This window comes from Malassezia vespertilionis, chromosome 5, assembly GCF_029542925.1.
Source record: "Malassezia vespertilionis chromosome 5, complete sequence".
Taxonomy (NCBI): domain Eukaryota; kingdom Fungi; phylum Basidiomycota; class Malasseziomycetes; order Malasseziales; family Malasseziaceae; genus Malassezia; species Malassezia vespertilionis.
The window spans coordinates 105,769-132,509 of record NC_079251.1 but is presented as its reverse complement, the minus strand read 5'-3'; the positions used below and the strand labels follow the sequence as shown (position 1 = coordinate 132,509).

Sequence of the window (26,741 nt, the reverse complement as noted above, 5' to 3'; positions counted from 1 at the left end):
GTGCGCTCGAGCGCCAAATGGTCGCGTGCCACTGACCCCTTGTTCTCCAACTCATGGCTCAACCGCATGGTCCCAGGGCAAGTGTGAAGCAGCTCTGGATCGGGAAATCGGGAAGCGGGGGCCAACGCCCGTGCTTGGCTCGGAACCACGACGAAATGCCGACAACGAGCTACGTTCGATCTGTTCGGAAATACAAGAGTCCGCATGCGCAAGACCTGAGCTTTGCAACAGACACTGTGATCCGTGTACTTGGATCGGCCAACACTGAGGAAGATGAGGAAGATGAAGACCAAACTGACCAATGGTACATTGGCGAGCTACTCGACAGCTCACGCAAAGGCACATTTCCTGCAGTGAACACCATTCCGCTTGATCCTACGCCGGAAGAGCTCGCTGAATTTGAAAATTTTCCTCGTGCTGTGCAAGATACTGGCGAAGAACCAAGTACTGCGACGAAACCGACAGAAGACACTGCCGAGCCATCCAAGGAGATTACTCCCGAACAGTCCCCTGCGCAGGGCGCTGAAAGTACTGCACCGGTAGCATATATGGAGCAGCCGGAAACACTAGCGAAGGAGAGTGTACCTGCAGCCAACGAACCCCGGCAAGAGGTGAGTGCGCCGGAAATAAACGACGCTTCTCAAGCAGTACCGGTGCCAACAGAAGCGCCAGCGGCGGAAGCGCATCAAGAAGCAGCTCCTACCGCGACCGCTGCGGCACATAAAAGCTCATTGCGTAAAGAAGATACGCCGGTGGAGTCAGCACAGGCACATCTGGCGCCGTCTGGCGCATCAAAGGAACCTGTCGACCCAAGCCGCATATCTCTGCGCGACCGCATTGCTGCTTTTGACAAACCTGTGGAAAAGGCACCTCCGCCCATACCGCGGGGAAAGCCAGGCGGTTGGAAGCGCCCCGCTTTGCCCGAAGGTTCGGCCAAACCGCCCATGCCAAAAACAGACATTGCCTCGACACAAACCGCCAAAGCTGTACCTGGCGGTGCTACACAAACAGATGTTGTCCATGGAGACACCGCAAGCTTTAGTGCGTCTGATGCACAGAGCAGCATTAAAACAAGTCTCAAGGAACGCATGGCTGCACTTCGGCGCGGCGAAGCGGAAACCAAGCGCCCAGCGCCGGAGCCTCCGCGGAAATTGAGTCGTGATGCTATTCCTGACGCACCAAAAGAAGAGGACGAGCAAGTTTCGGAAGAGGAAGCCACGCGCAAAGCAGCACTTTTGCAGCGTATGGCACGCTTGGGTGGGCAGCGTTTAGGACCGTTTGGATGCAATGCCGAAGCAGAGAGTGCAAAGGCTTCACAAGATACGCTGGAGCCCGACCAAGAACCAGCGCCAAAGGAAGATACAGAAGAGCTTTTGCACAACGCTGCTGATGCACCTGTGCATGCACTCGAGCAGGAGGCTGCGCCAGACACACTTGCCGTCCCGCGCCGTGCAGCACCGCCGCGTACGAAGCGCGCCAAACCTGCTGTAGTACAAGAGGCTCAGCAGATATCCAGTGACGTGGCAGATCCTGGAGAAAGAGAGCAGGATTTGGCGCCTGAGGCGCAGCCCAGTGCTCAGAATGACTCTGATCAACCCGAGGCGCCCGTGCCTGTGGATGTCGCTGTGCAAACGGCGCCTACAGCGGAAGAAGTGCGCAAAGATAACTTGGCAAGAAACACAGAGGAGCCGACGAGCACGGCAGAGACGCGAGTTGTGACGCCTTTGGTCGCTGCACCTGTGCAGGAATCGACTAATGTTGCCGATCCAGTACTTCCAGGCGATTCTGATGCTGCAGTACCATTAGAAAAGCGTTCGTCCGTGAAGGATTCTGCACCTGTCTCACAAGCCACACTGCCCTCCTCGATTTCTCCGCCGAGCCACGCTGTGTCGGGCTTGCCAGAAATTCCACCTACTGTAAACATGTTCCCGGAACAGGGTCATGTATTTACCAAGACGGATACGAGAGAATCGGACAAGCAGTTTACTTTGCCTCCGCTGGAAACGCACTCGCCATTGAACATGGGCGGACAGGACGGGCAGGACGACTTTATTCCACAACGCCTCCAATTGGAGCAGCTCTTGCAGTCTGAAGAACAAGGCAAGCCAGAGCACGAACCTTCCGCACATGCTGTGCCTATTACGCCTGCTGTGACATCACCGTATGCCACCGATTCCATGGTGAGAGACACCAACGTGCTGATGAAATCGCCTGTAGATGAGCCTCGCCCGGCCTTCTCCGAACCAGCAGAAAGCACAGCAGAGCAAGACGAAATGCAACGGCGCGCAGCGACTGCAGAACGCATTGCACGGATGGGTGGCCAACGTATGGCCGGATTGCCGGGTGTTCCGCTCCCGCAGCGCTCATTGCCGTACGTAAATGATGCTGCGTCTTCAGCACAACCGGTGCCGGATGAAACGCATGTACAGACAGATCCGTCGCCCACATCAGCTTTGGTGCCAGACATTGCACCGGAGACAAGTGCGAGGCCGCCGCGTCGACCCACACGCGAAGCGCCGACACTGCCGGGCGCCAGTGCACAAGAGAAACCAGCGCTTGACGATGATGCGCAGATGGGAAGTGAATCTTTCATGACAAATACAAGCACTTTGGACGAGCCTACCACTTTTGGACATGTTGCGGAGAATAGTGATGGAGGCATATTAGCACCACCTATACGTGCGCCTCCTTCACGTTCTCCGCCCCGCCCAACGCGTTCATAGATGAATTTTTATTAGTACACGACCGTGTTCCACATGCGTGAATTGGCCTTTTTGTGCAAACAATTTAGACCTCCACTCTGCGCAACCACACGAGCGGCGGATGGTTCGATTCAAGGTAAGCGTTTTCTAGTCTGACGGCAGAACCGATGGCTGCTTCTCCACGTTGTATCTGAACCTCCTTCAGTACCGCTAGATGATGACACAGAGATCCCTTTTAAGAAGCGAGCGCCGGACGTCAGTTCCTATGCATTGACCAAAGCATTGCGCACGTCGTTGCAGCTCAATTTTGGCGACGCGGCAAGCGGTGCATACGGCGGGCCTTTGACATGCAAGTTCTATTCTTCTAAATCAGGACTCGCAATTGTACGATGCGCGCGAGACGGCGTTCGATACGTATGGGGTGCAGCGACATTCATCCCCAATATCGAGAAAACTCCTGTGCGAATTTCGGTGTATGCATGCGCAGGTACGTTTATGCAGGGTTCTGATATACAGGGACCATTAAAAAACTACAACTGAAATGTATTGCGATTGACAAACATTATATCCTGCAGCTGGAAGCCCAAAAACAGCGGAGCCTTTTTATGCCGCAGCCATCAGTCCTACAGCCTGCAGACGATTGGCATGCTATTTGCCAAGACGATGACATGGGCATACCATTAGAGGAAGAGGATACAGGCGCTCTGGCTGACGAGCCTGCAACGATTGACAATTCTGCGTCGGGGTCAACAGAGGTTATGGACGAGACGCACAGTATAACAGGAGAAACAAAAGAGCTTCTCCGTAAAAGCAGACACGAGATTATGAATATCACGCAGTAATTTGAACTTGTGCGCCCCTACCAACGCAAGGTCCCCTCCAAGGTACAGCGTATATAAAAAAGTACAAATACGTTATCGTGACCCTACACCCCAATACGAATGTCTCGTTGGTGTAGTTGGTTATCACGTCGGTCTCATATAAAAATGATCGCGTCTGACGCGAATGTGACATCTGGAGGTCGCCAGTTCGATCCTGGCACGGGACATTATTTTTCTCCACATTTACAAAACATATTGCGCGTGACAAAACCAACTTGACTACGTTTAGAAATTTGCACTTACGTGCTGCGTTGGAAGCACCGGAGCCACGATAGGGGTCAATCCAGGAACATATGAACCCGTTTTCGTATTCGCATCCTGAAAAGAATCCATATCAACTTGGGGTGTACATGAGAGCGGGTCATTAACCATCGTATCTTCCAATGTAGGATAGGCTTCCTGTCCTGTAGTCTCTGGCATTTGCTGACCCGTGAAGGGGGCCTCCGGTCGAAGACCTTGACTCAACACCCAGTCCCAAAATCCATCGGCCGGTCCAGCATCCATATGGACAGCCATTGAATTTCCCTGATGTCTCGAGTTTTCACTTGGACTGCTAGAGTGACTGAGGCTTGGAAGATAAAGGTTGTTTTGATCACTTGCCGAACCTGCACTCGGTGATGTATTTGGCTGCAGCTGCTGCAGCAGCGCTAAATCCTGCTCTCCGACCTGCGGTAATGTATAGTTGGGCATCCCATTTTCTGGGGCAGAAATATTGCTGTTCATTAACGCTTGCCAGTTTACTTCGCCGTCCTGCGTAACAAAATCGTGTGTAAATCCACCCATTTCCTGCACATTCAAATCTTTCTCCATCACAGTCGGCTGCGGCGGAGGAAATGCGCCAAGCGCAGGGTCCTGCATCGCATCCCATTCATTGCTTGGGGCTGCGTACTGAATCGACACAGGCTGGCGCTTTGCATTCCATATCGGGAGGACATCCACGCCATTGGCCTCATCCGATGGCAACGGCTTCGTTTCCTGCTTCCCACGCGACATGCGCGCAACGCGAAGTGCTAAGTTGAGCAGGTTCGTCTTGCGGTACCGCCCGACCGAGTCCAAACTCTGAAATTGCTGTGGGTCTTTCTGGAACAAAGTCCACCGCTTTTCCTCCTCCTCCAGCAAAATTTCAATGATGCAAATTCCACGCGGCTGCAAGCCTGTATCCTTTGCGGCGCGCGACATGGCGTCCAACCCCTCTGTAATCTCTGTCCGAATGGTTTGGCGCTGTATGGCCGTGGGCAGAGAGTACAAGAGATCCAAGCAGAGGAGCATGGCGGCGGAGAAGCTTTGTAGTACATTGACAATAAGTTTGTCTCCCAAATCGCTCCTCGAGCGGAGTTCCTTTTGCATGGAGAGTGCCTTCCGTGCGAGCTCTACGCAACAATTCCGTGCACGTTTATGGCTGAGCGCTGCACGGTGCAAACTCAGCAGTCTGTTAAAGATGGAATGCTGCAATGTCCATCGTTGCACCTCCAACGCTTCAGTTACTTCGCTGGTGGTACATGTAAGGATCGGTGCACTGTCCAGCACAGTGCGGTATTTTTCATCTAAACGCGACACCTGTTCGCATGTCATCTTGGGCTGTGTACCCTCGGTGGCCCCTTTCATCTCCAGATCGCTGACAATGTCTGCATGTTCTCGCGTGACTTTGGCGAGCTCAATGGTCGACAGGGTGTATGACATATCTGTCAATCCAGTCGAAGGAAGGGGTAAGGGAGACTCGGACAAGTCGGTGTCATTATAGTTGCCCGGCGGTGGCGTGTTGAATGCATTGGGATGAATGGCCGATGGGGAAACGCATTCCAACGAAAACTGCCAGTCGGCAATAACCAACGACCACCAAATACGCTTGGCAACTTCGTGGCGAATAGTATACTCTGGCGACGCTCCAGATACTTGTTTCGCCTTATCTCCCAGCCGATGCATGCCCATACTCTGAGCGTTGGCAATAGCAATTCGCAGTAGAGAAGTGGAATTATTTGCCGTGTGCGTGCATTGGAACATCATTAGCAAAATAGTCTGGAGCACCGTCATGCTTGACGAGCCGACAAACCCGCCCAAGACCAAGCAGCTCATCGTCGCACTGAACCAAATGTGGATGTTGCGAGGGTTGGTAAGCCTTCCCAGCGCAGCTTCTCTCGCCGCATCGGCGTTAGAGCGGAACCGCAAGGCCTTCACAAAAACCATGAGCAGAAGGCCAAGCCAAGCGGTGTCGACGTGGTCGACTGCATTTGCTTGCTTTACAATGTCCTCCAATGCGTAAAACGTGGCCACCTCTTTGCGGAACGTTGGAAAGTGAATAATGTTGTGTACAAACGGTAAAACGCGGGCCTCAAAAATATCCAGAAGGTGCAAAGCTTGCTCAAACGTGGGGAGTGTATGCATAATCACACACAATACGGTAAGCCGTCCAGAGTTCGCCGGGGGTATATCGCCACTGTTCAAGCTCCGGCCTTTGACTACATCCGCACGCCGCATCTCTTCCGCAGCGGCAAACGCCCATCCCAAGCCCCAGCCGAGAGACGACTCTGTCATGTAGCTCGGCTTCATCAAGCCTTGGCTCAAACAAGCTGTGCGCACTGGACATGCTTCGCCGGTGTCGTGCCCAAACATGGAATTGTGCAGCACGGCATCGGCCTGATTCACTGGGTCCTCTCCCGGCTGTACTTCGTCATTAGTGCTGTTTTCGCGTTCGAGGCATTTAGAAAAGGTATTCTTGGGGCCTTCCATGGGGTCTACAAACCCTTCCCGTGCCAGCTCCTCCCCGGCCGCCGCGCCTCTCTCGCCAAATGCACGCTGCATCACTGAGCCCCCACGGTGTTCTTGTAACGGCATGGCGCTACTCATGTTCAGCCCCTCTAAAACGAACGCAGCATCTTCGGCTTCCGTGTCGGTGACTGAAAGCGCTTCCGCACGCGGCTCTCTGTTTAGAACACGCACGGGATCAGCCGCGACCATTCCAAGATTCGTTGCTTTCAGCGGTCTATGCGCGACGCCATTCTCTGCTTCATCGGGGCTCATTTTGTGCTCGGCCATCATCATTTCCAGCTGCGCAAGGCGCACCTTTATTGCCGCAACCTCGTGCGACTGCGCTATTGGCGGCTTATGCGCCCCGCCACGCCTTGGGCGCACTGGCGGGCTTGCCCCACCACGATCCTCAATGTAGCACGAGTCCACAAGGCCCCGGCGTATACATTGACTGCATGGAACAACGCGATCGCACCGTATTTTGCGTTCGCGACATGGTGCACAGCTAAGCGGCTGGCGGTTGCGTTTCCGCACGGGCTTCGGCGTGGAGAGCCCGTCTAGTTCAAGACGGTCCATATCCCGAGACTACACCTGAATACAGTCCTCGATCGCAGCACCGCTCGCGTGGTGGCGTTGTCCAGCACCGATGAATAATCGCGGAGTGTAGACGTGGTTCGCAGCGCTCGCACAACAGCCACGTGGTCGTAATCCACCATGGCAAGCAGGCCAAGGCGTGGCGAAGCGCGGGCGGTAGGTTCCAGCACGAAACTGACGTTAGGATGTAGATGCACACCGTGTGCATCATCAGCCGCTCGGCGTAATACAAAAGATGCCGTACGGCGCGCAGGAATACATTGTCGCTTGCGCGCGCACGGATCCGCACAACACTCTCCAGATTGTAACGGATCCACCGCTGCAAGGCGCGCCGGCATTCCGCGAGGAAGTATGGATCTATGGACAGCTGGTCTGCCTGGTGCAGGATATGAATGTTCCGTGGATTGTGAGGCTGCAGTCGGAATGCGGCAAAGGCGCCCACCAAGACACTTGCGAAGCGATGCACGTTGGCGCCGATGTATACCTGTGCCCATCGCACGGCGACTCGCGGCCATGTACGGCGATGGAGTACATACTGCATTCGCTCGACACGATCACCGCGCAGCTTTGTTCGCCGCAGCATTTTCCGGGTGGCGCATACGTCCCGCACGAAAGTGTGCGTCTATTTTATTCCATGAGCAAGCAGCTGGCGAGAATTTTTCTGCATATCCAGCTGCACCACGGCGAGCTATTTGCCGAAGCCGAGGCGACCTCGAGCCTATACGCGCGGTTTCGCATGCTGGTGGAAATGTACGATCTGTACCCCGTGGAAGAGCTGCCGGTACAGTGATGTTGCCTGTAGTCTATGCCATGTATACAATACGTTGATAGGATGCGGCATGTGCAGTTTCACAATGTAGTACTTCTACGTCACTACTGCATAGCTACCGCTTGACTACGACACAGCGGGCATGAATTGGAGCTTTCCTCGAGCCATTTATCCACACATTCTGCATGGAAGACGTGCTGGCAGGACAGTATACGGCAGTCGTCTTCCGCCTCCCAATCCTCCAAACACACAAGGCATTTTTCACTGGTATTTTCTGTTACTTTTCCCTCGTCGCGCAATGCCGCAAGCTCATTCGCCCGGACACGCGCTAAGCCACTGCGAGCAATATCGCTCGCCGTTGCGGTCCGTGGCTTGGCACTCATGGCCGCCATCGTCCCAAGCAGCTCCATCATAAACATCAAATCACGCCCGGCATCGCGCGGCTGGGATGTCAGCAATGGATGGTCTTCCTGGTAGCGACCGCCGCTGACAAACAGGACAAAGCGAGAGGTGCCCGCATTCGCCTGCATGGTATGTGTGTTGCCCGCGTCAGGGGAAGCGGCATTGGTATCGTTTCCAGGCGCCGAAGGCTGTGCGGGACGGCCGAGCATGGGGTCATCGCTTCCAACAAGCCGCTCATCCGCACGCAAGCTCCGCACACCCACTAAAACACAAGGGATCAGCGGCGAGCCCACGGCTGGATCGAAACGATGGAGGCGGAAGAAGGAAAGCTGGCCGCAGCTCAAATCGCCTTCGCGGCGGATCCTAGTGCTCGCTTCGGCCCCTGTTTCGTCTTCACGCGGCTCCGTTGGCTCGTCCGTGCCCGGGACCGCGTCGTGATTAATGCAAGGGACTGCCGCGTTGAGGTCCACAATCAGGTCGTGCAAAAACCGCTCAAACGTGCCGGGATCGCCCTCGGTGAGCGCTTGTCCCTGTCGCGCATGCTCGAGCATATCTAGGATGGAAGCGCGCAGCAGAGGCTCGGCAGGCATCGTTTCAGGGGGCGTCGAAGAGCGGTCGGAAGGAATCGTCGTTCGCAGGGCCTCGCGCATAAGGCGAGAAATCGTCGACATGGCCTCTGTCTCGGACGGCTGCTGCGCCTGTTCCTCTGCAAATTGCGGTTCATTCCGTGCCTCTTGGCTGTTGAACGTCGAGCGCACGCGATTGGAAAACGAAACAAGCCGCCCAAGCAGCTCCGAGCGAAGCCCACTGTTGTTAGGGGGCGCTTCCTGCGCCGCTTCCGGCGGCGGTGACGTATTGTTTACCAATGACGCTGCTGTTGCCGCAGTGGCAATGCGAATGATCCGGCCCAGCATCTCGGCTTGCTCTTCCAGCGATGCGACGTGGGGTGGCGAGTTGACGCCGGGCATGCCCTGTGTACCCGGTGCTGCTTGAGTGGCATCGGAATTCGCCACAGGATCCGTTTGTGCTTCGTGGGACGTTTGCTCTGTGCTTGCACCAGCACTTGGGGTCGTTCGCGCAACAAGCGCACCTTGCACAATGACCGAAGTGCCAGAAAGCGGCGCGCCTGCTGCACCATGACGCGCAGCACGCGACGCGCCGATGACTTCTGACAGCAGCGTACCAAGTGCAGAAGACGAGCGGAAAGGCGCATTTTGCCCGAGATTGCTCGGGCGACGCACACGTCGGGGACCCATTTGCTCGAAATGGGGAAATGTGCCTCGGAGTGAGCGCGAATTAAGGCGAGGATGCGGGGAAGATGGCGCTTCTGTTTCGGGCAGCATGTCCTGCCCCGTGTCCGGCAGCGAGATCGAACGCTCGCGCGGCTGTGCATTTGGGGGAAGTATCGGCTCGATCCGACGGCCAAGCACGCGCTCGATCATCTGGATCGTTTCTCGTCGCTCGGCATGTAAAGGATCCAAGCTAGTTTCAGGCACCTCGCTTTGCGAAACGTGCGTCGTATCGTCTGTCTGTGCCATGTCCTGCTCCGGCGGCTGCGTTGCAGCACGCACATACGCTCCGCTTCGGCCCCATCCCGACTGGACCCGGCTCCCAATGGGCACAGCGCGTGGAATGGGCGCACGGAAAGAGGTGCTCCCTGTAGGCGCTTCTCCCCGCTCGTTTCCATGTACGCCCAGCACGCGTCCCAAGCTCAGCCGGCGGCGGCGCCGAGATGATTCCAAGTCACTCTGTGTCGGCGAATTCGGCGCATCGTCACGGCCGCGGCGCAACCCTGTACGTGTCTCTGCTTCTACAGGCTCTTGCTGTTCATCGCGCGCGCGACGGTGCTCACGCGCGCTTCGAGATTGGGCCGATCCCATGAAATGAGCTGGCGGCGTCAGGAAGCAACACGCTTGGGCGCATTGCCACAAGGAATATCACGTGGCATATCGCCGCGGGGGACCGGTTTGCGTCTCGCATTGGCCACCATGCAATTGCCGCTGCTTGCGCTGCCGCTAAAAGAGACGCGCGAAGTTGAGCTGGCGAAGCCAATCGGTGCGCTGATTCGCACGGTGTATGAGCAGGATCCAAACTCGTTTGAAAATGACTTGCGGTCGGTGCAGGAGGCGCGTCTCGATGCGACTCGCACGGCGAGCAGCGACGCAACCGGCCGCGATCTCCTGTTTAAATGGTTCCACATGCTCGAGATGATCGAGCTGCGTTTCCAGGAGCTGCGCGTGCCGCTCACCTGGTCGGATGCATTTTCGGGGAAGCAGGTAACCCAGCAGGCGCTTGCTTACGAAAAAGCAAGTGTCATTTTCAACTGTGCCGCGCGCATCGCAGCCGTCTCCGCCACATTCGACCGTAAAGACGGGGGCGAAGGCTTGAAACGCTGCTATACGGGCATGCGACAAGCTGCTGGTCTGCTAGACTACATTCACTCCAACTTTTTGCACGCGCCAAGCGACGATATGGGCGGCAGCATGATCAAGACATTGCAAACGCTGCTGCTCGTGCAAGCCTCGGAAGTATTTCTGGAAAAGAGCATGCAGGATGGAAAGGGAATTGCATTGATTGCGAAACTCGCGAGCCACATTGAGTCTGTGTATGCAACGCTTGCGGAAGAATGGCAGGACACGAGCACGTTTGCTTCCATCCCGTCGTTGTGGCGCGTCTTGGTTGCATTCAAGAGCAAGTATTTTGCCGCGATGACACACTATTACCGTGCACAAGCGGACGATGCGGGGGACGAGCACGGCGTGGCATTGACGCGGCTGCGCCTAGCCGTGCGCTGTGTCAAAGACGCGGCGCAGCGCGCCGCCCACGTAAGTCCCAGCTACTTTTCCTCGAAACTGTCTTCCACCGTGCCGGGCGATGCTCTTGCTGCTGTGACAGGGGCGTCCAAATCGCTGCTTGCGGCGTGTGAGGATACAATGCGCGCCATGGAGCGTGATAATGACCTGGTATACCACAGTCTTCTACCGCCAGAGAGTGCATTAGCGCCGGTGGACAAGACAACAGTCACGGGCGCTATTTCCATCCGCGATACGTTTATGCATCCCGATGTGCAGAGAATACTTGGCCCGGAAGTATTTCTGGCGCTTGTGCCGCTCAGCGTACACGAAAGCGCGAGTGTGTACTCGGAAGAGCAGGCAAAATTGGTGCGTGGCGAGGCGGAGCACATAGAAACAGCCAACGGCACGTTGGCTGCGTCGCTCGACGCACTAAGACTTCCTGGCGCACTAACACGCTACGGTGCGCTGCAGGGTGCAGATGCCGCGCGCACGTATGCGCCGAGTGCATCGCTGCTCGAGCACGCCGAGCGCATGCAATCTACTCACGACAAGTACGCCCAAAGCGCTGCAGGGATCGACAAGCGTCTTGCCGAGATCCAGCGGCCTTGGCGTGCAGCACAGCGCATCGACGACGCACTGGCAGCACTCGAAGAAGATGCGCGTGCATGCGAGCACCAACGAGCGCAGCATGGCCATCGCTGGACACAGGAGCCGACAATGAGCGCTGCACGCACCTTGCGAAACGACTTGCTGCAGAGCCGCGCGGCGCTGGAAAAAGCGCGCACCAGCGATGCGAACCTTGCGTCCTTGTGGGCATCGGTGCGCCACGACACGCTTCTCTTGCAGCGTGGACCGGAAGCGGTGCGCGACGCGGTGCGCGACGCAGTGCAAAACGCGGCGCGCAATGCAAGTCGCGTCAAGGAAGCGAACCTCCTGGACTGGGAGCCGGGACAGGATCCCAGCGAAGAAGAAGCGCGCGCGCTCTACCTTGAAGCGCAGGAAAAATGGAATGCGCTCCAGAGTTTGCCTGCGAAGCGCGACGCAATGCTGGCCGAGCTCAAGACGCGTGTGCGCAGCGACGATATCTCGCATGTGCTCCTCCTGAACCGCCGCGTGCAAAACATCGAGCCGCAGGTGTTTGCCGCGGAACTTGCCAAGTTCACGCCGCTGCAGCAGCAGCTGAGGGAAAGCGCCGCGGCGCAGAAACACGACGTGCACACTCTGCGCACTATGCTCGATGCATTGGCTGCGCACCCAGGGACCTTGTCCATTCGCGAGCAGGACAAGGCGTGCGCCGAAGCACACGCTCTTGTATCGGCGCGTCTTGTGCGTGCGTACGAGTCCCACACGGAGCTCTGCGATGTGCTCGGCAACGCAGTTCAGTTCTACAACGATCTCGAAACAATTGCACAGCAAACGTGCCAAGAAGTCATGGATTTGCTGACACAGCGGCGCATCGAGCGCGAAGCGCTGGTGTCGCAGCTGTCGTATGCACCGGCAACGTCGCTAGCCGACGATTTGCACGCGCTGCGCTTGTCGGAGCCTGCAGCGCCCCCGCTGAAGCGTGCAGCGTCGCCAAAGCCGCCGCGTCCTCCGCTTGTATAGTGTATAGCGCCACATGTACATCTACGTCCGCTACAGCGCAACCTCATCGTGAGAATAATCATGGCTCTCGTCCAGCGACTCCTCTTCCTCGGATGTGTCTTTGCGTGCATTCTTGCGCGTGCGCCCTTGACGAGGCGCGGCAGGCGGCGGAGGAAGCTGCGTGAAAAATGCGTCAAGCGCGGCGAATGCGTCGGAGGCCAATGTCCCATCCGCACGCGCCAATGCCGGCGCCCAAGGCGAGCACTGCGCTGCGTACCGCTTGTCTACGCTCGAGTCGAACCGTGCAAGCGCACTGCGCACAGTGGCGTCTTCATGTACAAAGTACTGCCGCAGTTCGTGCACAAGAATCCCCAGCGTTTTTGCACGCACCGCATCGAGCGACGGAGGAAGGTACAATTTGTTGAGTACTTGGACGAGCGCTTTGCGCTGCTCCTTGTGCCGCAGCGTGAACAAGATGTGCAAGAGCTCGATGGCCAGATCGACGTGCACATCTTCGTCAGGGTCCGACAGCATCAGTTTCTCGGGATTGCACCAGTCGGCAAGCTGCAGGGCAACCTGGGCAGGTGCCACCATATCCTGCGTCTCAGGCTCTTCGTGCACGTTTGCAAGCACTTGGAACGTATCAAGAAAGATGCGCTGGATCATGCGCTGATGCCGCGCATGCGAGCTGCAGTACAGCGGCAAGAAGTAGCTCAGGCACTGGCGCAGCACTGCATTGTCCACGGTGTCGGGGCTCATGTAGGTAAGCACGAGACTTTTAAGCACGTCGTCTTCTGCCAGCGCGCCCGTGAGCATCAGCTTGGCGGTGCCTTCGGCTACTGTTGTCTGCACATCCGCGTCGTCGTGCTCTAGGAGCGAAAGCAAGAAACCAACCATTTGCTGCTGCGCAAAGTGCATGCCGCGCTCCAAGTCCCCGTCAAATTCCGACTGGGCCGCGACGTCGGCGGACCGAGTACACAGTGCGGCGATGCCGTGCACGACAATCAAATCAAACAAGCTTTGTATGCAGCGCACACGTATTCTTCCCGACGCGCGCTGAATTTGGTCGAGAAGGAGCGGAAATGTATCCAGCGCCATTTTTTGGTCGAGCAGAGAGCAGAGTCCAAGGCATACGAGGCCTTCTTCGCGCACCACCGCATCTTTGCTCCGTACCGCAGGCACAATCAGCTGGGGAATCAGGCCATGGAACGCGGTATTGTCTTGCAATTGCGACACGACACGCTCCAGCATCGTGCGCACAATCAGCAAGCGCCGCGCATCCAACGCCGCGCGCTGTGCGGCCGACGCTGGATCCGCGTCTGCGTCCAGGCGCGCTTGCCACGACAGCGGCGCTCGCGCGCTGAGATCTGGGTCTATGTCTTCTTCGGTCTCAGCGTCGAGCGCCTGGACGAGCTCGACGACCATTTGCACAAAGTCGCGCTGCCCACTAGAGAGCTGCAGCAGCACGTCGAGGCAGAATGGAATCAGTACCGCTGGCAACCACGCGTTTCCGAGCATTTCGCGTACAAGCATAAACATTTTTCGCCGGCCCATCTCGTCGCCGTAGTCACAGTGCATCGCGACCGCCAGCATTTCACGCACAACAACAATGCGGGATAATGAGCGATGGTCCTGGATCGCAGGCATGTCCTCCTCCATCTCCTCGGCAGCCTGCTGCTCGAGAAGCGCGCACAGCTGCACATACTCTGCCTCGATGCGAAAGACAAGTGCGGTGACCGGCGGTAAACACGCGTCTAAGCGCGCGTCATCGTTGGCGTGCTTGCAAAAGAGGACAAAGCACTTGGCCAGCAGCGCTTTGGAAGGCGTAGTCTCGGCCCAGAACACCTGCTGGTCACCAAGCAGCGCCGCGGTGCGGTCAACCAGGGCTGCATCCTCTTCCAGCAGCGCCATCACGACAGGCTCGCCGCTCTCGTGGTGCGCAACGTGCAATTGATCGAGCAGCCGCACCATGTCGCCACCAAACGCGTCGAGCCAACGAAGCATAAGTTTGCGCGCAGCTTTTTGCACACTCGCCTCGCGCTCGTGCAGTCCGATTCGCACGACTTCGGCTGCCGCTGTCTCGGAGAGGCCCAGCCCCGACGCGATCGTCACGCCGTCCAGCTCCGTCGTCGGCTGCAGCTGAAGCAGTAATTTGAGCGAGCCTACATACACACACCGCCGGTTTGTCGCATCCACATCCTGCAGACGCTCAATGATGTAGGGCAGCGTTGCTTGGCTCGGCGTGATGTTGAACAGCGCTGCGCGGCGCACTTCGGCGCTTGGGTCGTGGCGCAGCAGGTGAAGGAGGAGCCGCGTGGTGCTCGCATCGTCTTCCTCGTCGCTCAGCTGAAGACGAGCAATCGCAACCGCTGCCTGGACGCGCACACTCGCTTCGCGGTCTCCGAGGCGCTCGAGCAAAAAGCCCGAGAGAGTTTGGAAGAGCTCGTCGTCAATACTGTCCACGACGTTGACCAGCAGCGCAACACAGCTACAGCAGCGCAGGCGCACGTTCTTGTCTTTGGCACGGAAGCCTTTTAGCAAGTGTTTCAGCATAATCGTGACAAAACGCGTGGCGGGCGTGTCTTCTGTGTTTGCCGCTGCCTTTGCTGCGGCGCACTCAAATTGCTCCTTGGCGTACGCGGCATACGCGGAAATAAACTTGCAGATACGGTCTGCATTGCTCACTCCTTTCTTGAGCGCAAGCACGCGGTTCAAGCATACGAAAAAGCACTCGTTGAACGCTTTTTCCCCAAGCAGTCTCGTCCCGCGCGGCGTCTGCTCCGTGAGCTGCGCACACTGGGTGTGCAGCCGATAGAGTGACACTACATTCTTACGGTGGTTCGCCAAAGAATGCTGCGCATCCTGAAAGTGCGCAGGAAGCTGCGCCTGCACACTCTCCGCCAGTGCCTTGGCGTCGATCGCACTCGGCATGCCGAACAATACCAACACGCGCGCGGAGCAACACGAATCACGTGATGTACGATGTTCTTCTGCCGCGGCCATGCGGCCGCAAGCGTACTTGTCGCGCGCGACTTCGCCTGCTTTTAATCTTGCATGGGAAGACTTTTTGCTTAGGACAGCGCCGCAGGCAACCCCCGTCTGCTTTCTTTACCAAAATTCGCCGTGCGTCGTGGTGGGCAAGAACCAAAATGTGTGGGGCGAAGTGGACCCTGGCGCGATGCGGCAAGGCGCTGTGCCCGTCGTTCGAAGGAATAGCGGCGGGGGCACGGTGTACCATGATCTAGGCAATACAAACTTTTCGTTCCACATTCCACGCGCAGATTTTGTGCGCAGCACACACACAGACATGGTCGCACACGCGCTCGCATCCCCGCCCATTTCGCTCCCGCCGAGATTTGCACGCCCTCCGGTTTTTCGGAACGAAAGGAACGATTTGGTCGTGTACGCTGCAAATGCAAGCGACGCACACCCCGATGCGCTTCGCAAGATATCCGGTAGCTCGTACAAAATTGCGGGACAGCGCGCATACCACCACGGCACCTTGCTACTGCACGCCAATTTAGCGCGCATCCGCTACTTGAGGCGCACGCCGCGTGTTGCGATGGAGTCGCGTGGCGTGGACTCGGTGCCGTCGCCGGTAGCGAATCTACAAGAAACATTTGCGGCGCACGCACCCATGCTACAACACACGGTCGTAGCACGCGCGATTTGCGACGCATTCTTCGCTGCGTACGGCGCAGGGGACGTGATAGAGGTCGACGAAACCGCGCTACCTACCACAGCACAAAGCGGGACACGCACAGAGTGCGCGCGCGCAATCTTTGACGAGATCCGCAGCTGGAAATGGGTGTACGGCGCGAATCCAGACTTGTGCGTACATGTCGACGCCCAGGAGCACCATTTTCCCCTTGCGCCGACATTGGCGCTTGCCCTAAACGTGCAGCGCGGAACGGTGGCGCATGTGCATGCCACAGGCGTGGATAGCACATGCCGCGCCATGCAAAGCGCCCTGGCATCGTTGCACGGCGAGCGGTACGATGCACTGGCCACGGCGCCGCCGTCCGACGTGCCGTTTAGCAGGTCAGCGCTGCGTGATGGATCGTCTGCACAGCGCGCCTTGTGGCAATGGCTGCACACAGTCTTGTAGCATACTTGTGTATCTATACTATAGTACATTCACGCCCCCCCGGAAAGCAGCTCGTCAACCATCCGGTTGATGCGGCCACGGCGACGTGCGAGGTCGGCGTTGGGCATTGCAGCGCCGATGGCTTCGCGCACATGCCGTTTTGTGACGTGCATCAAACTCGGCTGGGCAGCCAGGTAAGAGATGATGGCGGCACGCAGCGTTTCGTCGGATGGGTCGCTCGCGTCGGTCTCGGGTACTGCGCCATGCCCCATGGAAGAGAGGGGGTGTGCTAGTGCACTGATTCCCGACATGGGCCGTGTGGCGGGAAACGGCGTGCCCCACGGATTCGTGCCGTACATGGGCGGCATGCCGTACATGGACATGGCAGGCATCGGCACCGAATGCATGTCCATTGGCGTTGCGCCATGTGAGCGCGCATCGTAACGAGAGGTGCGCGGAAGGCTGCGCGAGGCGCGCTTATCGAGTACGTTGGTCTCCTGGAAATAGTCGGTGTATTCAAAATCTGGCGCGGCGATCGGCGCGGCGCGCGCAGCAGACGCATCGCCGAACAGCAATGGATCGTCGAACGCATCCCCCAACGCGTACATTTCCTGTTGGTACTCGGAAAAGCGCTTTTTTGGAATCATCGAGTCGTGGTAGGGCTCGTCATCCGTGCCTGCGACCACCTTTCGATTGCCTTTTTCGCCCACGACGATGCGCGTGCTGCCCCACGTAAAGTCGTCCATGTGCCAGAAAGAGTAGATGGGTAAGAGAAAGGCATAGACTGGGTAGGCCATCAAGTAAATCACCATCCAGCCAATGTATTGCCACTGGCGCCGGAGCAAAAAGACGATGGCCTGCAGGCCATACACCGCGCCGATCATGGCTAGTGCAATAATGGGCAGCGGCGCGGCGCCAGTGGCGACAGTGACAATGAGATACACCATGTACACTGCCGTCGCAGGAAGGATCACCGTGCCGACCAAGTCGATGAACACAATGAAGCGCATGGAAAAAAGACAGAAACCACACAGGCCGTCCATACGCACAAGCTCGACCAAGTTGTGCACCGTAGAATTAATCCACCGGCGCCGCTGGGAGAGCAGGACACTAAAATGGCTCGGCGCGGTGGTCAGCGCTTTGGCATCCACACGGAACTTGGTGCGGTAGCTGGGAAAGTGCTTGAGGAGAAGGGTGGTCAAGTACCGGTCCTCGCCGAGCGCGAGCAAGTTTTTCTTGTGCAAGGTATCTATGCGGCTCACGGCATAGTCGTCAATGATCTTGTTGCTCACCAGCAAGGGCCTGCCTTTGTCGGTGGAGCGGATGCGGTACATGGTAAAGCAGCCTGGCAGACAGGTGACACTGCCGAACAGCGACTCGAACGCTTTAGCAAGATTGTGGGAAATGTAGTACTCGTACACTTGGATCATGGTCCAAACCGACTCGTCTTCATTTTCCAGCAGCGTCTCGCCACACACAGCAATGATGGAATGGTCATGACACGCGGCAGCGACGAGTCTATTCATTCCGTCCGCCATTATGGTCGTGTCGGCGTCGACCATCAATACATACTCGTAAAAAGCAGGGTCCACACCAATCACGTTTTTCATGTGGTGGTAGATTTCCAGCTCGAGGGGGCACATGGGCAAGTCAAAGTGCATGTTATTCAAGTAGCGCATGAGCAGCACTTGGGTATCCCTCTTGCCGCGATTGCCAGGCTTGGAGCGCTCGCTAGGGCGCCCGACTTTGACCACAACAATAAACGGCACCATGTGCCCTTCGCATTCGTACAGGCCCGAGTGCACTTTCCCGTAATTCAGCTGCTTGCTGCCCTCGGCGACTGACTTGAAAGGAAGAGGCTCAGGATCAACAAGAGGATCGACACCGAGAATGTCGAGCACAATCCGCGGCGTGGGCTTCTCGTTGCCACTGCCGGTAATCATGCCGTCGCACACAATAAACAACAGCTTGCGCTTGTCGTCGTACTGCTGCACGGCAAGCGAATCAATCGTTTTGCGCAGCGAATCTTCGCCTTCCGTGTAGCAGGGAATATGGCAGATCACAAACCGGTCCTGCAGCTCCGGAGTGGGCCGCCGCGCAAGCTGCAGCGCACTCACAAATTTGGCAAAGATGGAGATGAAAATGAGGATCGAAAAAGACAGCAGCAAGTAGTTTTGCGCTTCGCAGCGCGCCGTTTCGCGAAAATCGTGGCGCCCAAGATAAAAGGTACGGTCAAGGCACTGCTGTGTTTGGTGCCGCACTGTTGGTGGCAGCGCAGCCATGGCCCGCGAAAAGTCTGCCGTGATATCCGAGCCCGACTGCGCATCGAACAAGTCCACAACGTCCTGGTTGAGGAAGGTGTACTTGTCGTCGCCTCGTTTCTGATTCGCAGTGAAGAGATAGTTGGTCAAATCATACACACGCCCATCGACCACCGCCCATTTCCGCCAGGAGCCGTCGGTCTGCAGTTCTTCGTTGCTGAACACGTAGTAGCCTTTGAAGTACGGCTTCATTTTCGGGAGGAATCGGTTAAAGTACCACGACGGACTGTTAAGCTTGGTATCGGAGTACGTCTGCGCCGCACCGGATTTGTGCACAGCCTGTCCAAGCGTCGCGGTGAGGTTTTCATTGGCCATGAGCTCCAAATTGACGTCCTGAACGAGCCCGGGGCATCCTTGCACGAGCGGAACAGGAAAGTAGGCAGTCAGATCCTGCCCCGCAAGCTCCATCATCGAATCGTTGGTGACAGGCATGGCCTTGATGTCCGAGTGGTCCATCTTGTAAAACTTGGTCAGGTCATACACGTTTCCATGCACGGCAACATAGTACGAGTCGCCGTCGCTGTGCTCGCCCAGCTGGCCCGCATTCCACGCTTTATCGTACTCAGGGCAAAGAATGCGACCGAGACCGATGATGTAAAACAAAATCAGACCGCAAAAGAGGCCGATGAGCACACAAATCGCGAGCTTTTCGCGCCAAGCCATGCGCACGTCGGGACGCTTCATCTTGCCAATGTATTTCAGCACCGAGTCGGGAATCCAAAACGTAATGGCCCACACGATTGCTGTCCAGCATTTGCGCATTTTGGGAATGGGCACTTCTTCTACACTGGTCGCTTCCAAAAGCACGTCTTTTTCCGTAATCAGCGTCGGGCCCCACGACCCGTTGGTCGGCTGGATGGGCTCGCCAAGGCCAAGTGCGTCGATCTCTGGATCCGTGTCGTGCTTGAGGAGCGACGTTTGCGACGCATCAGGCTGCATCTCAAATGTCTGGTGCTTCGTCCCGTAAAAGTCGGTACTATGTGTTTCCGCAGAGGGGTTCGTGTACGATGCGCCAGAATAGCGCTGCTCGTCAAGGAGCCCAAAAGGATTCGGCGGCACAGACGCTCGCGCAGTGTCGCCCGCAATGCCGCGCGCATTGCTAAAGGTACGCATCTCTTCCTCGAGCGCGTACCAGGATGCGTACGCAAGACAAACTTGCGTCGCGCCTAGCACAAACTCGCCAGGGTCCGACCAGCCACGCAGGCACGCAAACTCGAGAAACTGGCCGCGTTCGTCGGCAGCAGCCATAACAGCTTCGCCGAGAGTGGCATGCAGCACCGCTTCATAGCGCTGGCAAAAATCGATTAAGGCAATGGGAGCCAGCCAACTGTGCTGCATGCGCTGAACAAGCTGGGGCAAGGCAGCCGCACGCACTTGTTGCGTCACACGGCGCGTATCGAATGCGTTGGGCTGCGACATGTCGTTGGAGCACAGGCAGAACACGCGCCAGGTTGTGTCTGTGGCATGCAGCATGCGCACCAAATCAACCACAGTTGCATCAAGTTGTTCAAACACGCCCGCAATACCCGTGCTGGAAAAGAGTGTGCATGTGCCGAGCTGCGTCGGACGGCGCAAAGGGCGCGAAGAAATTTGCGCGCGGAGCACGACTTTGCGGTCCGCCAAGTGCGAATCGATCGCCATGCCAGGACCCGCGACGAGGCGCGTGATAAACGGAGACGCAGATGAGCGCAATAGCTGGAACTGCTCGGTGGCAAACAAATCCACCTCCGACCGCTGGTGGTGGAGAACGGAATAAGCGCAGGTACCAAACGCATGGTCGATTCCGTACGCCGGCACACCACGGCACGAGTCGATGGGATGGAAAGATTGCTCGCTCGCAAGGGGGTATAACGAATCGAGCAGTGCACCGTCGTCGTCTTCGACACGCTGGCCATGCAGGACCTGGGAAAAGGCGGTGGCATAGTCGGCAGCGACACTCCCTTGTGCAGGGATGGCTGCATCGGGAGGACTGCCGCGAAGCAGAGGCATCACATCGCGGTACTTTGCGGTGTGTGGGACGCGAATGCCGTCGTCAACAAGCGCCTGGTTTACCCCTGCGTGCGCGTCTAAGCACGCATGCAAATCCATCGCGCGAAACAGCTCGGCCATGTAGTTCTTGACCAGATCGTCGAAGTGCGAAGCACGAGGAGCTTTCACCTCGCCGCGAGCGACAAAGCCAGGGGGGTCAAACTGCACGATTTGCAAAGGATGTGCAGTGCCGGTGGCGGGCGCTAGTTTTTGGTTGATGACCTCCACGACAAACGCAAAGAGGAGAGCATACAAGTTGCGCACAAGTCCGTCGCGCTGCATCGCGGCGCCGCGGTGGTCGAGGAGATGTGTGATCCGCTCGTTTTGCAGATAGCACGTATCCATCACAAGACTTTGCGCCAAGTCCGACGGCGCCACTTGCAGTACCGCCGCTGCGCGCTCCAGCGCGTCGTGTGAAGTGATGCACGCGGCAGAGTTCGGCACGTCTGCGTCAGCAAATGTCAGATTGCTAAGGTGCAGCACCGCGGAAAGCACGCAAAAAATACCTTGGACGTGCTTCTCTTTCAAGCCAAGCGACGCAAACGCACTGCGTGTCCACTCGCACGCACGCGCATCTTCCCTTGTAGGCAAAGAGCGTTTTGGAAAAAGGGCAAATTGCGGGACGCCGTCCAGGCGGTACGCTTCGCGCTCTTCGCGTGTTGCGCCGCCGAAAAACTGGTAAAATATGCTATATGTGCGCTCCCCAGGCACAGTATCGCCCAGCCGGTGCTTGTCCAGGCCGTATGCCAGCAATTTTGCACCGGAAAGGCGGCCAGTTGCTGTAAAATGCATCTCCAAGTAGGTCGCGTGTCTCGACGCGCGCTCGCTCGCAGCGGTGCGCGCCGCGCCAAACGCGCCGATAATGTGCTGTGCGCACCGTACTTGGTCGGCAATGAGCGATTCTTCCGGTGTCTGCGATGCCGCAAGCATGAGCAAATGCTCGGTGACGAGCTGCATCGCGTGCGACTTCCCGGCGTCGGTCGCGCCGTGGTACAGGATCGACTGGGACTGCTGCACACGGAGCATTCTGTGATACGCACGCACCGCCAACGCACATGGATGGGGCTCCATCGAGGCAATGTCGTGATACACCGAGCACTGCTCGGAAAACTCCGCGTCCAACGCATCGTTCTCCCGATAGGGGTTCACACAAACAAGGTTCGTCGCCGACGCCCACGTATACGGCACTCCGTGCGCAAGACGCTCGCTCAGCACAGCTACAATCGCCGCATCGCTCACGGAGCCGTCGGATGTTGCTAGCGCAAGTGCCACTAGATCTGCGGCACTTCCTGGCGCCGCCATCGCCGTCGTGTTTGCAAAGCGCCGCGGCAGTGTTGGTCTCGTTCCATTTATTCGGCCGAGCTACCTATCGGCGCAGCAAGGTCCGTGCACCATGCCACGAGCGCGGCGCGCAGCGCCGCGAGCGACGCGTGTGACGCCCAAAAGTGGTCTGCGTCCAGCACAACGGAGCGCAACGATGGATCGCTGGCGTTTGTGCATCCCTGTATGCCTTCTATCCAGTTTTCGTACGACTTGTGAGTGGTCATGGCGACGTACCGCACGGCTGGTAAATTGGTCGTGGGTGCCGCCCACAAGGAGCACAGCCACGTCCGGCGCATGTGCCATGCGTGCAAGCTGTTCTACGGCACGCTGGAAGATGCGCGTATGCAGGCATGTGAGCGCCCATCGGATGCCGTAGGGGTAGGATAGCAGCACGTAGCGCACTCTCGCCGTGCCCCACCCAGCACTTGTCACGCGCGCGAAGGATGCGCTGTGGTCAGTGCACCGCACACGTACTGCATTGCGCCGGCACTGTATCCCTGGAGTAAGTTGCAGAATTACGTACACATAGATACAAGAGTGGACACGCCGTTGTGGGATGCACCGCACGCAATCCGTACTCGACGACGGCCTGGGTAAGCGTGGGGATCACACACCTGATAATCCTTGCATTCCCCTTGCATGGTCCATGAAATTGTGCCGCTGCTGGGGCGCACGCCGCGCGCATTGTACGTGATGGTGCACAGGCCGCGCTGCGTAAAAAACGTGGTTAGCATGCCAACGACGTGATTGTCCTGGTCGCCGCCGACCCATCCGTACGCTGTGATGAGTACGCGCGCTACATACGGTGCGCAATGACAGCCAGACCTGCAGTAGTGCTTTTTGGTGCATATAAGCGTGCGTCCAGCGTCACGCTTCCCTCGCCCAAAATCAAGATCGTAGTCATAATCGTGCAGGGCTGTGTTTACGTAAGGGCTACGGAACCGGTGCGTGCTCCAACAGCGTGCTGTGCATGGAGCTATCACTGAGGCCACGCGCGCGCGGCCGCAGCACACGCGCACTGTCAAATGCGGTCGGCTTGTTCCAGTGTCCAAGCGCCCCTTCGGTGTCCATGGCACGCAATTGCGATGTGCCGTGCCCTCTGCATACACTCGCACGCCCAAATGAAGCTGCAGAAAAATGTGCGCCGGCGGGGCTCGCATGCGAGCCCGCGAATTGGACTGCAACCGAGGACGGCATCACTAGCGTGCTTGCGCGCGGTGTGAGATGAGCAGGCAAGGCGCCTGTGTGGCGCATAGGCACTGTATGGCTCTGCAGCGTGGACGTTGGCGCTGCGCCGACCATGGGCGGCACTAGTTCAGGCGCTCGCCGCGGCACAGGCCCAGGCTTCATCGGCGCCGCATGCGCCACGCCCGATGCTTCGGCGGCTGAGCTGATTGCGCCCGTGAGCATGCGTGCAATCCATGACCCTTTTGGCGCTGTCGTGTTTACGCCAAGATGCTCGTGCAATACTTTCGCCGCATTCGCAGGGTCCAGCTGGATATCATTAACACAGCGACGGAGTTTTGCAAGCTCCAGCATAATTTCTTTCAGCAACTTGAACAGCTGAAAAAAGTCGCGGCGTGTCACAAGACTGGTATCATGCAAATTGCGCTCCACGCCGTTCCTTGTGTGGCGCAAGTCGCGCTCCATTTGGCGCTTGAGATGCTCGCGAAGTCCTTCCATATCGCGGACTGCAGACTGGACGCTTGTTCGTGCAAGATGGCCCACGTCGCCTGCTAGTTTTTGGCGGTGCAGACGCGCAGTCATTGTGTCGATATCGGCATGCGCCAGCTTGTAAAAGGCACGTTGGACGGCGTCAAGAAGCGCGTCAAGAAGCACCGTCCTCGTCTCCATTGTGCCACTGTCAAAGGAGCGGTCAAGATCAACGGTGCGCACCGAGCATGTGTCGCCAAAAGAGGGGCGCCCAGCATCCTTCTCTTCAAAATGCTCCTGATACAAGCTGGTCGGCGTCGTATGTGCAGTGCTTGGATGGCCGCTGCCTTGCTCGCTCGCGCTCGACCCGGAGACGCTGCGTGCGCTGCACTGCTGCAATATTCTTTCGTCCGTGTCCTGCGCAAGGGGGCGCACATCGCATGCCTCCGCCTGCACTTTGTCTACACACGGCAAATCGTTGCCTTGTGCACCGTTAGACGTGCCATGGGCATCGAGCTTGGCACGCTGGCTGTGCCATGCTGCTGACTGTTGCTTGGATTCTGCAACCGCACACGCACGCATTCTTCGCAGCTTCTCGCGCTCTTCTTCGAGTTCTTGCTGGAGTGTGCACACACGTTCATCCATCGCATGCTTTGCGCTCTTCTCCAACGCGGCAAAGCGTTGGCGCTCCAAGAGCAGCTCCTGCCTCGCATCTTCCAGCTCGTTGTTCACGACGGTAAGCTTGGCGCTCATGCCAGTAGACTTGGCGCGGTGCATCTTGGTGTCGCGCATTTGCTTGCGCATCTCTTCCAGTTCGGTGAGAAGTGCGTGGTGGCTCTGGTCGGCAGCCTCCAAATTCATGTTTGCCTGCGTGAGCTGCCGCGACAAATTCTTGTTCTCTTTGATGCTCTGTGTAAAACGTTCAAGTAGCTTGTCGCGCTGTGCCGCGTGCTCCTCCGATTCTTGCTGCGCGCGGTTTATCATGGTTTCCTGCCTGCGCAACAGTGCCTGGCCAATTTCTGCGCTCAACTGCAAATCAGACTCCATCTCGCTGACCTTCTCGGCAAAGCACTTCGATGCTTCACACTCCGTCTTCTGGCAGCAGCACATCGCGCCCGCTTCGGCGGGCACTTCGACCACAGAACAGTCTGCCTCGTCGGGCGATGCGCCGCTCGCATTGTTGCCACCGTCGTCTATATGGCTGCTGATACTTTGCATGCTGGTCATGCGCCTGCATAACGAAAGATTCGCGGAACTCGCGCGGCGCTGCAGACCGAGTCCACTGAGAATGCGCGAGAATCCTTCCGCAGAGGGTTTCCGTCGGATTTCCTTCAGTGAATCCTCAATTTCTGCGAACTCATCCAAAGCAATTGACTGATGCAAGGGTGGTTCAAGTAATTCGTTTGCATTCGGAGAGCACATTGCGCTCGTGCCGGCAGCGGCAGCCGATGCATCACTCATGAACACTGCACACGTCAACAGAAATCGTAGCGCCAAGGACAACAACATCTATAATTACTAAACATTTCACGCCGTGCGCAGGCGTCATGTCGCAGGTCGCAAGGCACGTAGCCGCTGGGCTAGTGCGTCGTCCTGATCGGCATTAGGAAGCGGTGCATTCCGCTGTGGTTCTCCGGAAAGATCGGCGACTTTGCCTTGAAGGGCCGAGTTGCCCAGCTGCTGATGCATTTCAATGCCATTTTGATCGGCAATCTGCTGCATAAGTGTGTCAACTTCGTCTTGCGGCATGCCTGTTGCCGTCGCAGAGCCCATAGTAGACTCCATGTAGGATGTCTGCACATCCACATCCTCTAGCTGGTTTTCAAATTTATCCATGACCATGGAAATCTGACATGAGTGGGACAAATACGTACGCGCTCCAAATCCATCGACTGCATCGCCTTGTCTAGGCCTTTGACGACCGATGCCATATTCCCAGTCACTTGCCGCATCGCTACGGCCGTTTCCACGCGACTGCTCACCGCGTCAATGCGGCTGCTCAGGCGCAACAAATTTAGCGACTCGTTCTTTTTTCGAATCGAGTTCGCTGCATATATACGTGCACCTTCCACATTATCCTGCGCAAGCGCCTCGCGTCAGTGAAGCAATGCGACGCACCTTTTTCAGTTTGCTCTTCTCCAATACTTCGTCGCGGCTCGCTTTATTCGCAAGTCGTTGCATCGACTTGGCTGTAAACTGCCATTAGCACACATGTATGCACACCTTGAGCTGGAATAGCGATTCTCTCAGTAAGCCTCATCCGCACAAACACCTACTTTCAAGGCCACTCATCGTGGCGTGGACAAACACCGCAAGTGGAGCGTTGCGCCTGCTGCCTCCACTTTGCCGACTCTGCGCTCTCATGGCCAGCGTGCAAACCAACGACGCGGCGCCATCCCCACTCGTGGCGCGCGCGCGCGATACATGGGCGCAGATGCGTGCATATGCACAGAGCCCCATGCCAGCATACTCACTTGCTGCACTTTGTGCTGTCGCCATGCCATTTGGCCTTGGTCATGTTGCTAGCGCCGCCAAAGTCCCGAGACTCGTGCCGCCGTATTGGCAGTTGCTTGGGTTTGGCGGATTCTTTAGTGGGGGTGGCTACATTATCTCGCAGGGAGACGTGTTGAATGGCAGCGGCGTCGTTACAGCGTGGTCCCTAACATACCTCACATTCAAGACGCTGCCGACGCTGCCGTGGCTCTACCGCTCGCCATTGTCCTTGTGCTTGAGTTTGGCTGTGGGGAGCATTGGGCTTGGCGTGTACGGGAACTATTACTTTGACGAAACAAGCTGGCATGGTGCCGTGCCAGCTCTCTTCCCATCGAAGCATGAGGAGCAAAAGGGTATCTAGCGT

At 57.4% G+C, this 26,741-nt stretch overlaps 11 protein-coding genes and 1 non-coding gene across 12 annotated transcripts; 6 read left to right on the top strand and 6 right to left on the bottom strand.

The window, feature by feature from the left end:
• Positions 1-155: 155 nt before the first annotated feature.
• On the top strand, positions 156-3,544 carry BBC1 (assembly of actin patch protein; the record flags this gene model as incomplete). The annotated part of the gene is made up of 3 exons (XM_056207327.1): positions 156-2,679; positions 2,917-3,189; positions 3,219-3,544. 3 exons carry the CDS (start codon positions 156-158, stop codon positions 3,542-3,544), a joined length of 3,123 nt encoding a protein of 1,040 aa, XP_056063302.1.
• Positions 3,545-3,645: 101 nt separating this feature from the next.
• On the top strand, positions 3,646-3,750 carry MVES1_002498. The gene has a single exon. It is a non-coding gene; the product is annotated as a tRNA-Met (tRNA).
• Positions 3,751-3,808: 58 nt separating this feature from the next.
• MVES1_002497 (uncharacterized protein) lies at positions 3,809-6,904 on the bottom strand (the record flags this gene model as incomplete). Its single annotated transcript, XM_056207326.1, has 2 exons — positions 3,809-6,672; positions 6,832-6,904. 2 exons carry the CDS (start codon positions 6,902-6,904, stop codon positions 3,809-3,811), a joined length of 2,937 nt encoding a protein of 978 aa, XP_056063301.1.
• A 138-nt stretch (positions 6,905-7,042) lies between these two features.
• Positions 7,043-7,712, top strand: MVES1_002496 (uncharacterized protein; the record flags this gene model as incomplete). The annotated part of the gene is made up of 2 exons (XM_056207325.1): positions 7,043-7,078; positions 7,107-7,712. The coding sequence occupies 2 exons, from the start codon at positions 7,043-7,045 to the stop codon at positions 7,710-7,712; spliced, it is 642 nt and encodes a 213-aa protein (XP_056063300.1).
• An 83-nt stretch (positions 7,713-7,795) lies between these two features.
• Positions 7,796-9,973, bottom strand: MVES1_002495 (uncharacterized protein; the record flags this gene model as incomplete). The annotated part of the gene is made up of 1 exon (XM_056207324.1): positions 7,796-9,973. One exon carries the CDS (start codon positions 9,971-9,973, stop codon positions 7,796-7,798), a length of 2,178 nt encoding a protein of 725 aa, XP_056063299.1.
• A 108-nt stretch (positions 9,974-10,081) lies between these two features.
• BRO1 (bck1-like resistance to osmotic shock) lies at positions 10,082-12,493 on the top strand (the record flags this gene model as incomplete). Its single annotated transcript, XM_056207323.1, has 1 exon — positions 10,082-12,493. The coding sequence occupies one exon, from the start codon at positions 10,082-10,084 to the stop codon at positions 12,491-12,493; it is 2,412 nt and encodes an 803-aa protein (XP_056063298.1).
• A 30-nt stretch (positions 12,494-12,523) lies between these two features.
• Positions 12,524-15,403, bottom strand: YCG1 (chromosome condensation complex Condensin, subunit G; the record flags this gene model as incomplete). Its single annotated transcript, XM_056207322.1, has 1 exon — positions 12,524-15,403. The coding sequence occupies one exon, from the start codon at positions 15,401-15,403 to the stop codon at positions 12,524-12,526; it is 2,880 nt and encodes a 959-aa protein (XP_056063297.1).
• A 70-nt stretch (positions 15,404-15,473) lies between these two features.
• On the top strand, positions 15,474-16,580 carry MVES1_002492 (lipoate--protein ligase; the record flags this gene model as incomplete). The annotated part of the gene is made up of 1 exon (XM_056207321.1): positions 15,474-16,580. The coding sequence occupies one exon, from the start codon at positions 15,474-15,476 to the stop codon at positions 16,578-16,580; it is 1,107 nt and encodes a 368-aa protein (XP_056063296.1).
• Positions 16,581-16,609: 29 nt separating this feature from the next.
• Positions 16,610-22,710, bottom strand: MVES1_002491 (chitin synthase; the record flags this gene model as incomplete). Its single annotated transcript, XM_056207320.1, has 3 exons — positions 16,610-22,270; positions 22,466-22,679; positions 22,706-22,710. The coding sequence occupies 3 exons, from the start codon at positions 22,708-22,710 to the stop codon at positions 16,610-16,612; spliced, it is 5,880 nt and encodes a 1,959-aa protein (XP_056063295.1).
• Positions 22,711-23,164: 454 nt separating this feature from the next.
• Positions 23,165-25,410, bottom strand: MVES1_002490 (uncharacterized protein; the record flags this gene model as incomplete). Its single annotated transcript, XM_056207319.1, has 2 exons — positions 23,165-25,350; positions 25,404-25,410. The coding sequence occupies 2 exons, from the start codon at positions 25,408-25,410 to the stop codon at positions 23,165-23,167; spliced, it is 2,193 nt and encodes a 730-aa protein (XP_056063294.1).
• Positions 25,411-25,429: 19 nt separating this feature from the next.
• Positions 25,430-26,176, bottom strand: MVES1_002489 (uncharacterized protein; the record flags this gene model as incomplete). Its single annotated transcript, XM_056207318.1, has 5 exons — positions 25,430-25,732; positions 25,759-25,974; positions 26,003-26,080; positions 26,108-26,127; positions 26,161-26,176. The coding sequence occupies 5 exons, from the start codon at positions 26,174-26,176 to the stop codon at positions 25,430-25,432; spliced, it is 633 nt and encodes a 210-aa protein (XP_056063293.1).
• A 70-nt stretch (positions 26,177-26,246) lies between these two features.
• Positions 26,247-26,719, top strand: MVES1_002488 (uncharacterized protein; the record flags this gene model as incomplete). The annotated part of the gene is made up of 2 exons (XM_056207317.1): positions 26,247-26,647; positions 26,698-26,719. 2 exons carry the CDS (start codon positions 26,247-26,249, stop codon positions 26,717-26,719), a joined length of 423 nt encoding a protein of 140 aa, XP_056063292.1.
• Between the last annotated feature and the right edge of the window lie 22 nt (positions 26,720-26,741).